At 35.8% G+C, this 14,359-nt stretch overlaps 1 protein-coding gene across 50 annotated transcripts in view; it reads right to left on the bottom strand.

Annotated features, from left to right (window-relative positions):
- LOC145243857 (oxidation resistance protein 1-like) overlaps positions 1 to 14,359 on the bottom strand; it is an 886,868-nt gene that overhangs the window by 231,954 nt on the left and 640,555 nt on the right. For 31 of the 50 annotated variants that reach the window (XR_013862953.1, XR_013862955.1, XR_013862954.1 and 28 more), the window contains 2 exons: positions 12,671 to 13,206; positions 8,987 to 9,100 (listed from right to left, as the gene is read on the bottom strand). Coding sequence is in view for 37 of the 50 variants with exons in the window: in XM_080106896.1 (XP_079963022.1) it covers positions 8,987 to 9,100; positions 12,671 to 13,206 (650 nt within the window). In the remaining 13 variants the exon portion in view is untranslated. The remainder of the gene's footprint in view (positions 1 to 8,986; positions 9,101 to 12,670; positions 13,207 to 14,359) is intronic. The other 19 variants (XR_013862960.1, XR_013862964.1, XR_013862965.1 and 16 more) reach the window with 1 other exon arrangement.

Raw genomic sequence — 14,359 nt, 5'->3', positions numbered from 1 at the left:
TGATATTGTCAAAAATCTTGAGTTCCTGCCCGTTGGTATAAATGACAGACTTATGTCCTTGCGCATTGCAGTAGGAAAGGACAAATATGCCACATTTTTGAGTTGCTATGCACCTACACTTAATTCATCCGATGAGCTAAAAGAAAGGTTTTACTCCTCTTTACGCAAACAAATCAACAAGGTCTGTATACAGGATAAGCTGTTTGTCTTGGGTGACTTCAATGCTCGTGTGGGTAGTGATACACAATTTTGGAGAAATGTCATTGGTTCACATGGAATTGGTAAAGTCAACTCAAATGATGTTCTCTTATTGTCTCTTTGCCGTGAATTCGAACTTTTGCTCACTAATACAGTGTTTCAGCTACCTAATTGCAAGAAAGCCAGTTGGAAACATCCCCGGTCTAATCATTATCATCTCATTGATTATGTCATTGCACGTCGTTCTGATAGACAAGATATAAATCTTACACGATCTTACAGCATCGGGGAATGTTGGTCAGACCATAAATTGATCTGCTCAACAGTCAGGATGAAAACCAAGCGCCCTGTTCGAAACCAACGTAATTCTTCCATCAAGAGAATTGATGTAGGCAAGTTGAAAGTTAAGGAGATAATGCACTCATTTCAAAAGGCTACTGATGAAAAGCTGTCCTCCGTTGTATGTGGGAATGAAATTGAGGCATCTTGGAGAGAGTTTAAAACTGCAGTGTATGACGAAGGAAAAACCAAGATTGGCTTGATGAAAATGATCCAACTATCGTCCCACTGCTCAATAACATGCATCAAACCCAGCAAGTATGGATTACTGACAAAAATTCTTCAGTGAAACACAAGGCTTTCAGAATGGCCAAAAGGTTGGCACAATCTTGGCTCCGGAAAATGAAACAAAACTGGTGGGAGCAGAAAGCTGAGGCCTTACAAGATGCGGCGGATAGGTGTGATTTTAAATCATTCTACCAAAACCTCAAGGGGGTGTTTGGTCCCATTTTAAGGGGGACATCTCCAATATTTTCGTCGGATGGCATTCTCCCCACTGATAAGAAAGAAATTACTAAGCGCTGGACTGAACACTTTTCAAATGTTTTAAACAGACAATCGACAGTGAATCGAGGAGTGATTGATGATATTCCTTAGAGGCCAACCATCGAGGCGCTTGCTGATACTCCATCCATGTCAGAGATTGAATGGGCTGTAAAGCAACTTTCAAATGGTAAGGCTCCAGGTGATGATGGCATACCTGCAGAAATATACAAATGTGGAAGCCAACTATTAATCAGGAAACTAAGTGCCCTGTTTTCATTAATATGGGAACTTGGTACCGTGCCACAACAGTTCAAAGACGCATCAATTATTCATCTGTTTAAGCACAAAGGAAATAAGTGTAAGTGTGATAACCATAGAGGAATTTCTCTTTTGTCTGTTGCTGGTAAGATTCTAACTCGTGTAATCCTAAACAGACTCAATGGTTCAATCTATAAAACTGTGCTCCCAGAAACCCAGTGTGGTTTTAGGGCAGGAAGAGGTACTGTGGACATGATCTTCAGCCTTCGGCAACTACAGGAGAAAGCGAGGGAGCAGAATAAGGACTTGTTTGTTACATTCGTTGACCTCACAAAGGCATTTGATACCGTCTCTCGGGATGCCCTGTGGACTGTTTTGAGGAGGCTTGGTATTCCGGACAAGATGTTGAATGTGATTGTCTCCTTTCACTGGGGAATGGTGGCGACAGTACGATCTGGCTGTGAACAAAGTGAACCATTTGAAGTGTCAAATGGAACTAAGCAAGGATGTGTCCTTGCTCTTTTCTTTTCGGTGATGCTTGAGACAGCTTTTAGAACAGGAGGCATAGGTGTTGAGTATCGATCAAGTGGAGGATTATTTAACCAGCAACGGTTCAAGGCCAAAACCAAGACTTCTGTGCAGACTGTTCTTGACCTCCTTTATGCTGATGACTGTGCTCTTGTCACCCATAGTCTTGATGACATGCAGAACATCCTCAATAGCTTTTCTGGTGCATGTAAGCCCAAAGGCCTTACAATTAGCATAAAAAAGACTGAAATTATTCACTAGCCAAACCCAAACACTACGCCCTCTTCACAACCAGTGGTATATGTTGATGATGAAGCTTTGAAAACAGTATCTTCTTTTACATACCTCGGCTCTATTGTGTCTGATGATGCTAAATTTGAAAAGTACATTCAAAGTAGAATTAATAAAGCTAGTGAGGCATTTGATAGGTTGCGACACAAACTCTGGAACAGCCACGATGTGTCTCTAAAAGAAAAGGTGGCAGTCTACAAATCTGTTGTTCTGCCTACTCTTCTGTATGGTGGCGAAACGTGGACCTTGTACCGCAAGCATATAAATCAGCTTGACTCCTTTCATATGAGATGCCTGCGTTTTATTTGCAATGTTGGATGGCAGGATCGTGTTCCGAATAGTGAATTACTGGAGAGATGTGAAATCACTGGTATTGAATCAGGATACAAATGCGGTGGTCGTGCCAGCTTTTAAGAATGGATGACTCAAGAGTTCCTAAGCAACTTTTTCATGGGCAACTGACAAATTCTTGCAGTCCAATAGAGCGTCCCCTGCTTCGCTACAGAGATAAACTAAAAGACAACCTGAAACGTTGTGAAATTTCTGAGTTCCTGGGAGAGTGCAGCAGGGGATCGCAGAGAATGGAGAAAGATGTGTTTCCTGGGGACCAAAGAATTTGAACATAACCGCCTTTGTCATAGGAACACCCTTCATGCAAATATGAAGGCAAAACACAAGAAAAATCCACCTAAAAATGAATATGTCTGCCATTGTGGTTTCAGAGCATGCAGCAAAGCAGGGTTATCTGTTCACTCGATAAGGCATCTTTGACCGAAGAGCATATGAAAGTTCACCATCTGCGGAGGAGTGTGCCGGACGTCTACAGGATTGCAATTATGCATGTGGTGTCACAGAACTTAGGAGCTGCTGAAGATTGCATACTGAACCCTCATTCATCGTCTTCGATGAGAGAATCCACCATATATAATCATTTTCACAATCAGACAACAATGCAACCCACACAAATCGTGGAAGCCAAAAATAAGAAACTCTAGACTTTAGTTTCATCCTCTTTTGGGCTCATCAGTAGGATACATTTGAACACATGATTTGAAACTAGTATTACTTGTATGTGAGGCAAGTAGTCTACCACCTTGAGTCACCAATCACACACCACATACAAGAAATTCGATTAACAGAGATCATACGAACTGCAGCAAGTTGTGAGCTGTGGGATGTATCTACTCTTCCCAACCAAAGCTGTAATCATCTAATTCCAAAAAACTCCAAATGATGTCTATATACAATTTTTTACGATTAAATCAAAAATTATCAAGATTTAAATGCCACTCGATGATAAAGGTTAATGAGTTTGTTGGATGGTGAAATAACACTGGGAGGATTTATAATGACGTATGAAATCAAGCAAAATCTGATTCTTTAAGAGGATGTCTCAACAAGAATTTGTTTACATTGAACTTGAAAATGACTATCTTGTAGTCAGTTGGAAAGCAACCCATGGTATTGTATTCAGACAGTTCTTGGAAAGAAACTTTGCTCATGGAAGTTCTGTTTAGTTTCCCGTACACAGAGGAAGAAAGGAAAAATATTTACAGTGATAGCAGCAGGTGACATGACCGTACCAATTGAGATGTCATACTTTCTCACAAAGGCTTATAGAGTGAGACCGATATTTTTCTTCATCCAATGGATCACGTCATTATGTTGCTTCATTGTTGACTATGTTTTCAGTCACGCAAGAGTACAGGTTAGATTAAAGTTGATAAAATTCACAGATAAAACCTCATCATGCTTGTTTTTTTTTTTTTTTTTTAAAGAAAATGGTGTCCTTTACATAGATTGCAGTTTGGCGTGTTTTGATGATGGTTTTCTATGCTCTTTTTTTTTTTAGATTGCATTTTCATTTGCAGGTATACTATGTAGGGAGTTGAACAGCAAGATGTCTGTTTACATTACACTTGAACTTCTGCATGTCAGTACAGTCAGAAAAGCAGGAACCCAGAAAGAAATTCCAAAGTCTTGCAGTCCCAGAGAAGAAACTATTAGAGTAGAAGGCTTTTTGGCATCTAGGGATCTCTGTGTTGGGGTGGGATTTTGCTGCTTGTAGGGTTATTTATGTCAAGGGGGCACTCTTAAAACAGGCAGAGAGATGCAACATTTCATCGATGGGACAGAGGTCGAAGCCTAGCTGATAGTGTGTGACCTATTAGGTTGGCTACATTCTTTTGAACCCTGTCTTCGATGGAGCGACTGGTAGCAGATGCACCAGCCCAAATGTAGCAACAATACTCCATACATGGGCATATGGTGACCTTGTAGAGGTACAGGATACACTCAGGTGTAAGTAACTTTCTAGCATGGTAGAGGGAGCCCACCTTCTTTACAGCAGCCTTAGCAATGCTCTCAATGTATCTGTTCCAACCCATGTTCCCCATGAATGTTAAGCCAAGGAGTTTGAACAAAGTACTTTCAGGTAATGCATCAGTCATGCTATTAGTGGTTGAGAAAGTGTCTTGTAGTTATTAAAGGAAAGAAGCTTAGTCTTGGTAGCACTGAATGTGACCATTTTTGTCCCCATTTCGACTACAGACTGGAGGTCTTCCTCTAGTGTTTTTACCATTGCCTTGGATACATGTTCATTTGTTTTCCCCCTCATGTCTGTTGTAGAATGTGGTGTCATCAGCAAATATACCCATCTCAGAGACAACTTTATCAGGAAGTGAAAGGCTTAAATGCACTCATTTTGAATTTTTACTTCACTAACCTAATAATTATTTTTTTTACTTCACTAACCTAAGGGTCCTGGATATGACCTTAAACTATATCCAGTGGTGAGGCCCCAGTTGCGGGCTTTGGGAAGTGTGAAGCCACCCTTTAATTGCCATTGCTCCCAGGTCCACTCTGACCCGGAGTGGTAGTATCTGTTAGGGTCCCAACTATGGGTTAAATAGAAACTGACTTGAAAACAACAAATATATTCTATTAAAAATGTTTTCTTCAATCTTTGGATTCGGCATTAAATAACCTGAAAAGGGTTGATATGCCATAAAACAACCAACCAACCAATCAATCACTAACCTAATAAATGTGTATCTGAGTTAAAAGAATGTTTGTTAAAAGCAAAAACTTTTTCAAATTTGAGGTGGCAGCAAATTTGAGGTGGCAGCCATTGAAAAGGTCGCAAAGCAATTTCACAAATGATATCACAAAATCAATGAACAGTTACACAATTTCACAATCTTCAAACAAATTATTTTAGTTTATAATTTTGTCCTTATGGTAATGAATATTTTTGGGCACACTTATTCATTTACAAAAAGTCAATTTAGCAAATTTGTCTTCTTACTGCCTCCCTTTCCAACTTTATAAGTTGAGCACTCTAGTAATGAAGATCACTGGTTTCCATTAGTGATAATTATAGTTTTTCACAAAAGAATTAAAGCACTCCTGGCTGTTGATAATGCTCGATATAAGTGTTATGATTTCACATTACATAGGTTGTGCTGATAGTGTAATGGGTAGGAGGTGTTAACTGAAAGATTGAGTTTCAATCATAAGTGGACATACTTGCTTGTCTATTCACACTGAAGATCTGTGATACAGCGACAGACTGTGTACATGTGTGTGTGTGTGTGTACATATGTGTGTGTGTGTACATATGTGTGTGTGGGGGTCTAAAGTCTTCATTTCATCGACTCATGAACATCTCTGAAGATTTTACAATGCATTAATACTTCCTCGTATTATTTGGGTTATTCATCAAACTAATTTTTTTTTTTTACATGGAGGTCACCATGTATCAAGGCCCGGAAGCCACTCGGGGATAAAGGTTAGTGTGTGTACAGTAATCAATGGGATAGTATCGTAGTAATCATTAGTATTGGAGATTTGATAGAGTGTCTTATTTAAGGGGGCAGTTTGTCAGGAATTTGTTTATGTTGGACTTGAAGACATCCAAGTTGTAATCAGGTGGGGAACAGGCAAATGGAAGAGAGTTCCACGGTCGTGCACTTCTAAGAAAGAAGCTCTGCTCATGGAATCTACGTTTGGATTTAGGCACAGATAAAGAGTGGGGAAAATTAATGACAGTAGTTTCAGCTAGACGGGTGTTTTTCGTGAAAGATTGGTGAGGGGGAACCAGAGATTGGAGCTCAGACAAGCACTTGCCATGGAAATAACGATAAAACAGAGACAGGCTCGCAACGTCTCTTTTGTGGGAGAGAGGTTGCAGGGAAGAGAAGAGAGCATCCCCCACTAAGCCACGAAGTCTATTTTGTACTCTGTCAAGGCAGGATAGGCTGCTTTTAGCAGCTCCTGCCCAGATGTGGCAGCAGTACTCCATCCTTCGATGTACTTGGCTTTTTTTACAGATAGAGAATTGCATCAGTAGTGAGATATCTTCTGGAGTGGTAGAAGGGTCCCACCATTTTCCCAGCGTCCTTGGCAACAGACCTGATGTACGTGTTCCATTTCAGATCAGGAATAAAGGTCAAACCCAGAAGCTTGTCAAAACATGGAGCCTCCCCAAGACGAGAGCCATCCATTTCAATTGTTGCCAGATGGGGATCAGAGCATTGATGATGTAAAGATAGAAGCTTGGTTTTGGATGCATTAAAAGTAACCAGCCACCTCTTCCCCACTGTATCACACGCTCAAGATCAGAGGAGAGAGAATCAGAGAGAACTTTGTCATTCACGACTTTTGATGTGTTGCCATAGATGGTCGTGTCATCAGCATAGATGTCAACGAATGATTTAAGTAGGTGTTTTGGGAGATCATTGTTCTTATCTTGCGTACGATTTTTGTGAAAATCACACTCAAGATGAGAACAGTAGTCCGATGAATCCAAATAATATGAATAACCAATCCTCATCTCAAAAATTCATAAACAAAGTCAAATAGTTCCTATTGCTGTATATGCAAGTGAAACAGATTATACTGGCAGACGATGAAAGGGAGATAATGTCTTTATTGAAGAACTATCCTTCAAGTAACACTGCAAGATAGATAAAAAAAAGTTTAGCATTAGCGATGTTATTAATTTTGTTTTTTTATTTAATCAAGCTATGCAAAGCAAGCATCTAAAGAATTGAAGAAAGGTGAAGAGGACAACCAGAAAATGGCCGACATTGGTATAAAATGGCCGACATTGGTATAAAATGGCCGACATTGGTATAAAATGGCCGATATTGGTATAAAACCCTTGACAGCTGAAAGACTAGCTCAAGCCGATGATTAGTATTCAAATTTTGTTGTCGCAAAGCTCTCTATACTATGCAAACAAGTCCAAGTTTGTTTACTTAAAAATATGTTAACGTGTTATTTCAAAATAGAGCCTGCAATATTTGTGAAGTTCTGAAAATAGTGAAATAAAAGTGTTGTACAATTGCCCTAGTGGATACTGACATGACTATGAAATCAATTTTGCTGATCTTAAATTCTATCATCTCTATTGTGTACATTTACACACCAATACAGTTAACAAAAGTTTGAACGCCCTTCCCCCTAGGTGTTGACAAAATAGCAACTTTTGTTGAATTAATTGTATGATGTGAATCAACTATAACGTTCCTTGTAACTTCTTCACACCAGCTCGGCAGCGAGGGCACTGTAGAAACTCAGAGAAGCTGTACCTTTTACACTTCAGTTCACTGCACCATGGAATAAGTTAGCAGGAACTGTAGTCAGCTGACAGATGCTCAAATAATCGCTTGATGCATCATTGTCAATTGATGCATCATTGTCAATTGAGCAGCAAACAATGCAACGGATTCCGACATCCATTTAATTTGGAAAAAATATCAACAGAAAATTTACTTTATGAGAATTTTTCACCTCTGTGCCAAGTCGTGGTCACCATGGAACTGAGCAAAAGATATACCATGAGCTCTTTTATTTCAATAGAAAAAAGCAGCATTGACTGTCCGTGTTTCTGCACTGTGGAAAACCTAACAGCAGAGATAATGACAAAACTGACCTGTAGTGTACAAAACTTTTGTCTTTTTATATACATTTTATATATTCTTTTATGCATATATTTTTTTACGCATATATTTTTTACTGTATATATTCAGGTTGTAAATTGCTTTGAACAAACATTCAGATGGTGTCCAAATCTTCATTGCACGTTACTATTTTTTTTACCAATAAATTTAATTTGTTTTGACCGATGTTGGGTTTCAGCATTAAATTACTTGAAAAAAATTGATGTGGCATAAATAAGAACATTTCTTCAAGTCTATTTTGGTAGGTAACTTTGTTCCTTATTTTTACAGTTCATCCAAATCAATATGGAGTAGCTGAGTGAATATCATTGGCCTATTGAAAAGAAAGAGTTGATGATATAGGATGAAGCAGATGGTAAAATTATAAGTTTTTATTTTGAGTACCCACTTATCAAGGTCATAAGCCATTCGAGAACAAGGATTGATGAAATGAAATGATTGTCAGTTGAGAAATGAAGAATCTTATGAGAGGATTGAAAATTCTTGGCATAAATTTTCATTACTTATATTCATGACAAGTATTTGTTTATATCAGATTGGTTTTGTCATGGAAAAACTTTACATTTATCTTGAATAAATTTTAGACTCCCCAACTCTACAAAATAAATAGTTTAATGACATTAAATAAATGAAGGGATGAATTTTTAATGCAACTCTAATCTGTCACCCATTATAGGCAGGTGTATCAACCACTTATAGTCATTTATAAAATTAATTATTAATAATTTCAAAAGCAAGCTCGAAGAAATGTTAAATTTTTTTTTAAGAATGCTGCATTAGCAACAAATAGCAAATTATGTTAGAATCTGAATTTTTATTCTTGAGCTTAGATGAAAGCTAAAACGCCAAGCACCAAAATGAAATTCTTGGATAATCTGCAGGCACTGAGTAAAGCTGGTAAGAGGAAACTAAAATCCTACCATCCATTCCATAAAACCTTTGCATCCACGATGCCGTAACATGGGAAAATTTCTGACGAAAGAATCCCAGGGACACAGATTGGGTAGTGGTTTCTCGAGCAACATCATCATTACCTATTTTCAGAGGGAAAACAGAGAAACACATGAAGGGTAACACTTTTCTTTTTCAATCCTATCAAAACCAGATTGCCCCAAAACTCCTGCCATTTGGTTGCCTCAGCCAACCAAATTTCCATGAAGCTGTCAATAACAATCCAGATTGTACCAGAACAGTAACAGATGCTGAGAAATTGGAAAGGAGGAGGAATGCCTTCTTGGGTCTTCTGGTTTTGATCAAATAAAACCTAAAGTTTAATTTGGAAAAAGAAATTAAAAACTTGATATTTTACAAAATTTACAAGGCTGTTATTCTAACATGAAATCAGAAACTTTAATCATTTTTCAGAGCTTGGTTATTTCCAAGAGAGGAATACACATACACGATATACAAAGAGCGATTGGAAAAAACTCCCTATTATTTAGTGTTCATAATTTGTTACTGAAATATAATTCTTACATGAAATGAATAGGATAAGAAAGTGTATGTGTAGTTTTAGAATAGAATTTGCATATGAGAGGAGTGGATGCAATAAGAAGGATGGATTGTAAACTAAAACAAGTCGAGAATTTGGTAGTCAAGAGAACATGTCAATGTGAAAAAGTTGTGCTAATAGCGTGAATGGTGTGAGAGTGCCGCCATTTTCTTTTTCAACTGAAGTATAACATAAGGTTTTATTCAGAATTCAATATGACTGCCAGCTTCACAAGCCCTGTGAAACTGCACTGAATAATTTCACAACTGTTTTTTTTTTAATGAGTCAATCCTCCTATTAAGACTAAAAATTCTCTATACATTTCAGTGTCCATTATAAGGTACTCGTTTATGAATTCTGAAGGGAACAAAAAAAAAATCCATTTATAAATGAGTAGAAATCCTTTTAATGATAAATCTTCAAATTCATAATGAAGTATATTTGTTTATTTATTTATTCGTTTGTTTATTTATTCATTCATTTGTTTATTTATTCATTTATTCATTCATTTGTTCATTTATTCATTTGTTTATTTATTTGTTTATTTATTTATTTGTTTAATTATTCATTTATTTATTCATTTATTTGTTTATTTATTCATTTATTTGTTTATTCATTTGTTTATTCATTCATTTGTTTAATTATTCATTTGTTCATTTATTCATTTGTTTATTTATTCCTTTGTTTATTTATTCCTTTGTTTATTTATTCATTTGTTTATTTATTCCTTTGTTTATTTATTCATTTGTTCATTTATTCATTTGTTTATTTGCAGACTGTTATCCTCATCTTCATAATTGTTGTTTCCTCATCACATTTCAGCCAACTATGCCTCTGGCTTTCTTCAGGTGCTTAACCATGATGGGATAGGAATGCTGATTCTCTTAACTGCATTCTCAGTAATTACTGCCTCCCATAGTTGTTGTATGGAAGGCAGTAATTACTGAGGACATAATTAAGAGAATCAGCATTCCTATCCCATCACGATTAACCACCTGAAAAAGACCAGAGGAATGGTTGGCTGAAATGTGGTGACGAAATAACAACTATGAAGACGAGGACAACAGTCACAAATAAAAAATATACAAATTACTCATTTCAAAAGATTCCAAGAAAAATATAATATATAACATTATGAGGTATTAAAATATCATTCAAATAATATAAACGATATTGGATTATAGAAAAATGGCCCCACATAGTCAACTTTAAATCTATTTGAACAATATATATAAATACATTATATAGTAAAAATAAATAAATACATTATGCCATTAATGTGTCTTGTCATTAAAATATGAAATTTATTCAGGTTTAAGTTAAAAGACAGCACATTAGCAAACTTTACATCTTTTATTTAAATACAAATATATTCTCTTTGCTTATGAAATCATATTACTATTAATATATTTCTATACATTGGAATTTATGTGAATAGCAATACAATAGCAATACAAAAGTATGTTTATGGGTATTACCCATAAACATACTTTTTAATATTTCTAGCAATAATCTAAAAACATTTAAACTATAATATTATATTGACTATAATAATATATTAACATTAATTATTAATATCACCCATGCTAGTATTTTGTTCTTACTTTCTGAGTAAAAATTCCTTAATTAGCAAGTATTAAATCCATTATTAAGTATTAAATCTATTATTTCTTTAAAGCTCTCAGCATATCTTTTTTTTATATACATAACTAAGGGACATAATTCCAGTGTCTTCTAGACCAATTGTCTCCCCTGCTTTGATATTATTTTTATGGATAAATTTAATTTTGATTAGATTTAAATAATTTAACTTGCTTGAAAATAATACATTTAAATACGAAAAAACTCTCCAGTTAGCTTTTACTTAAAAACCCAATGTATCTACTCCAGAAAAAAAAAAAAAAAAAAAATTAAATTAGAGCGTATTTTCTTTTTTTACTGCCATTTCACTCTAAACATGGCACAGTGCCACTTTGATGTGATTTGGATCAAATATACAGGGATACTATGTAGGAAGTTTAGCAGCGAGATAGTTTTTCACATTACACTTGAACTTCTGTATGTCAAAACCGTCAGGGATGCAGGAACCCAGGAGGGAATTCGGTGCTTGTTAGATTCGATAAATCGATTTAAAAAAAAAAAAAAAGAAAAAAAAAAAAAAAAAAGTTGTTTTAAGCAAAAACAATATTATGTACTTAACTGTTATGCCGAAAATAGTAATATATCCAAAAATTACTAAAATCATCCAGTAGAAAATTATTTCTAGTTAAAAGTAATTTTTACAGAAAATTGGATAAAATTGCATTTTTCTTAAACGTTATACGGTAGGCAGTAGGAGGCTAAACGCAGGGGACATAACTGCGAAACGAAAATTTTAGATTACTTGTGTTATAGCTGCAATATTTGTTGTCTATAGTTTGAAGGACTTTCAGGTTGTGTAACCATGGCAATCAGCAGTTGAGAAGGTTCTTGCAATTATTAAAGCAGCATTGAATTTACCATCCATTTATGGCCCCATTCCACACACAAACAAAACAAAACTTAGAAACCCGCCCTGTCCTCCAGAAAAAACAAATAACTAATTTCTAGCCGACTTAAGTTTACTTACAAAACTGTGGTTCTCAACGAACAACATTTCACTGAGTTAAATACTTTTAAGAGACAATGATCAGATATTGTTTCCGTTTTGATTTACTTTTTATTTAAAGTATCTTAATTCCCAATTATACTTTCTCAAACTACTTAAATTGAGTGGCAAAAAAAAGTGCAAAGTGACTGAAAACAATGAGAGATTATGAAAATGTATTTCCTTCTACCATAATAGTTGCTCTAGTCACTCCTCAGTTTTGGAAAAAATACAAAGTATCTCTGAAATATGATCAGATTTTATTTTAAAAGAATACATTTTTAGATGAATCTATATTGTTAAGCAGATACATTTGTTATGAGAACAGCATTTTCTTTGGCCGATCATAATTTTTGCATTTTTAAATGCATCTACTCATCTCTCTAAGAGGCTGAGTCTGTCGTACTTAAGTATGAGATAATATTTTTTCATTGTTAAAATATACAAATCAAACACATTTTAAACAACTCCTCTCTCAAAACTTACCTTGTGGAATATTATTAGAACATGCCTCATTGTTTTCTTTTGAAGCAATTTTTCCTTGATCAACATTTGCCGACTCGCTTGCAAGAGGAGTCTCACTTTCTTTAACCGCTCCCTTGACCGGCACGTCAATTAAGTCCATTTTCTGCACGTTGTCCATAGTAGTCTGCTCAATCGACTCAGTTTTCTCTTTGTTATCTGTATGTTCACTGCCGTCTGCCACTGACAGTTGTTCGACTTTAACTTCCAGCGAACTCCCAGAAGTTACCTCATCTTTGCTAGCATTTTCCACCGTTGGAAACACATCGTCGTTTGTAGTCTGCGAGTCTTGAGGGTCGTCTCCAGTTTGTTCAAATGCGAAAGTGTTCGGCCCAGATTCTTCATTTTGACTTGACTGCACAGCTTGCATTACCTGTGCTAATTTCTTTGTCGTGTCCATGTATTCAGGTTCGTCACTCTGTTTGCTTGTGGCGAATTTGAAAACACCCTTGCCGCAATAAACCTCAGCTTTTGCAACTTCTGTATTTTCAGACTCATTCCTACAAAAGAAAAAAAATCTTATTACTTTTTATTTCTAAAGTTATTAAACTAAAATATAAAACATTCCATTAGTCGTCAGATATTGTTTAGTCGACTCACTGATTGGAAATTGAAATTTTTGCAGGAACCAGAGTCATTTTTGTTTAATGGATTCCTAAGCTAAATATTTTTTAGACAGATTCCCCATTTCTGAGGTGGGGAATTGGGAGTCAGCAATTTTTTCAGCAGAGAGAGAGAGAGAGAGAGAAAGAGAGAGAGAGAGAGAGAGAGATAGTGGCGTATCAGTATTTTGCACGTTTACATTTCGAAACCATTGCCGTGTTTACATTTTTTTGAGTGTTCCAGATGTGCAAGCAAAGACTGAGAAGACATTACATGTGTAAACTTTTTTTTACTTGTGCACATTTGTTCCAGTAAATAATGTTATCAATATTTAATCGTCTGTTTATGAGTGGTAAATATGTTTACATCACCATGAACTGTTATTGTTTTTCTTCGGCATAAAAAGAAATGTAAAAAGTGAGAGAGAGAGAGAGAGTTGGGAAGAATATATACAGAGAGAGGGAGAAAATAAAAACTGGAGGAGATATTGATGCTGTAAAATGTAAGAAAATGAATGCAGCAATTTACTCAGAGGGCAAAAGTAGGTATCATTGCGATGCCATATTATAATGGTACATTAGCATTCATTTTGCATGCGCATACCATTAATCCAGAATATAGGAATGATCAGAGCTCAGCCAATCAGAAGGAGCGGAATTATTCTGGGGAGATTTTTGAAAAGAGAAAGATAATGTTATGTCTATGAGTTTATGATTCAGTTACAAAAGGTGTAAGCACAATATATGTATGTGTATATTTCCTCCTAGTGTGGACTGGAGGTGGTAGGAGAACTTGATATTTAGAAGGAAAAATAAGAACTACTTCCTCTAAAGAGGGTTGCAATTGTGATGGTGTTGCTCCGAGAAATGAAATGTAAGATTTTATTATAACGACTAAATGTTACACAAGATAGTGGCTAATAGTCTAGACATAATAAATTTGTATGTGGCATCTGTTGTTACAAACATACGGTTCTTTGGCCCAGAGGAGAATTTCTGCAATCAAAATAAATATCATGCATGGAGATAATGCCAGAACACCATCAGTAGG

The sequence above is a fragment of the Euprymna scolopes genome, chromosome 22, assembly GCF_053919585.1.
Source record: "Euprymna scolopes isolate OS-2025 chromosome 22, ASM5391958v1, whole genome shotgun sequence".
Classification (NCBI taxonomy): domain Eukaryota; kingdom Metazoa; phylum Mollusca; class Cephalopoda; order Sepiida; family Sepiolidae; genus Euprymna; species Euprymna scolopes.
The sequence above is the reverse complement of the archived record's forward strand: the minus strand, read 5'-3'. Positions and strand labels throughout refer to the sequence as shown.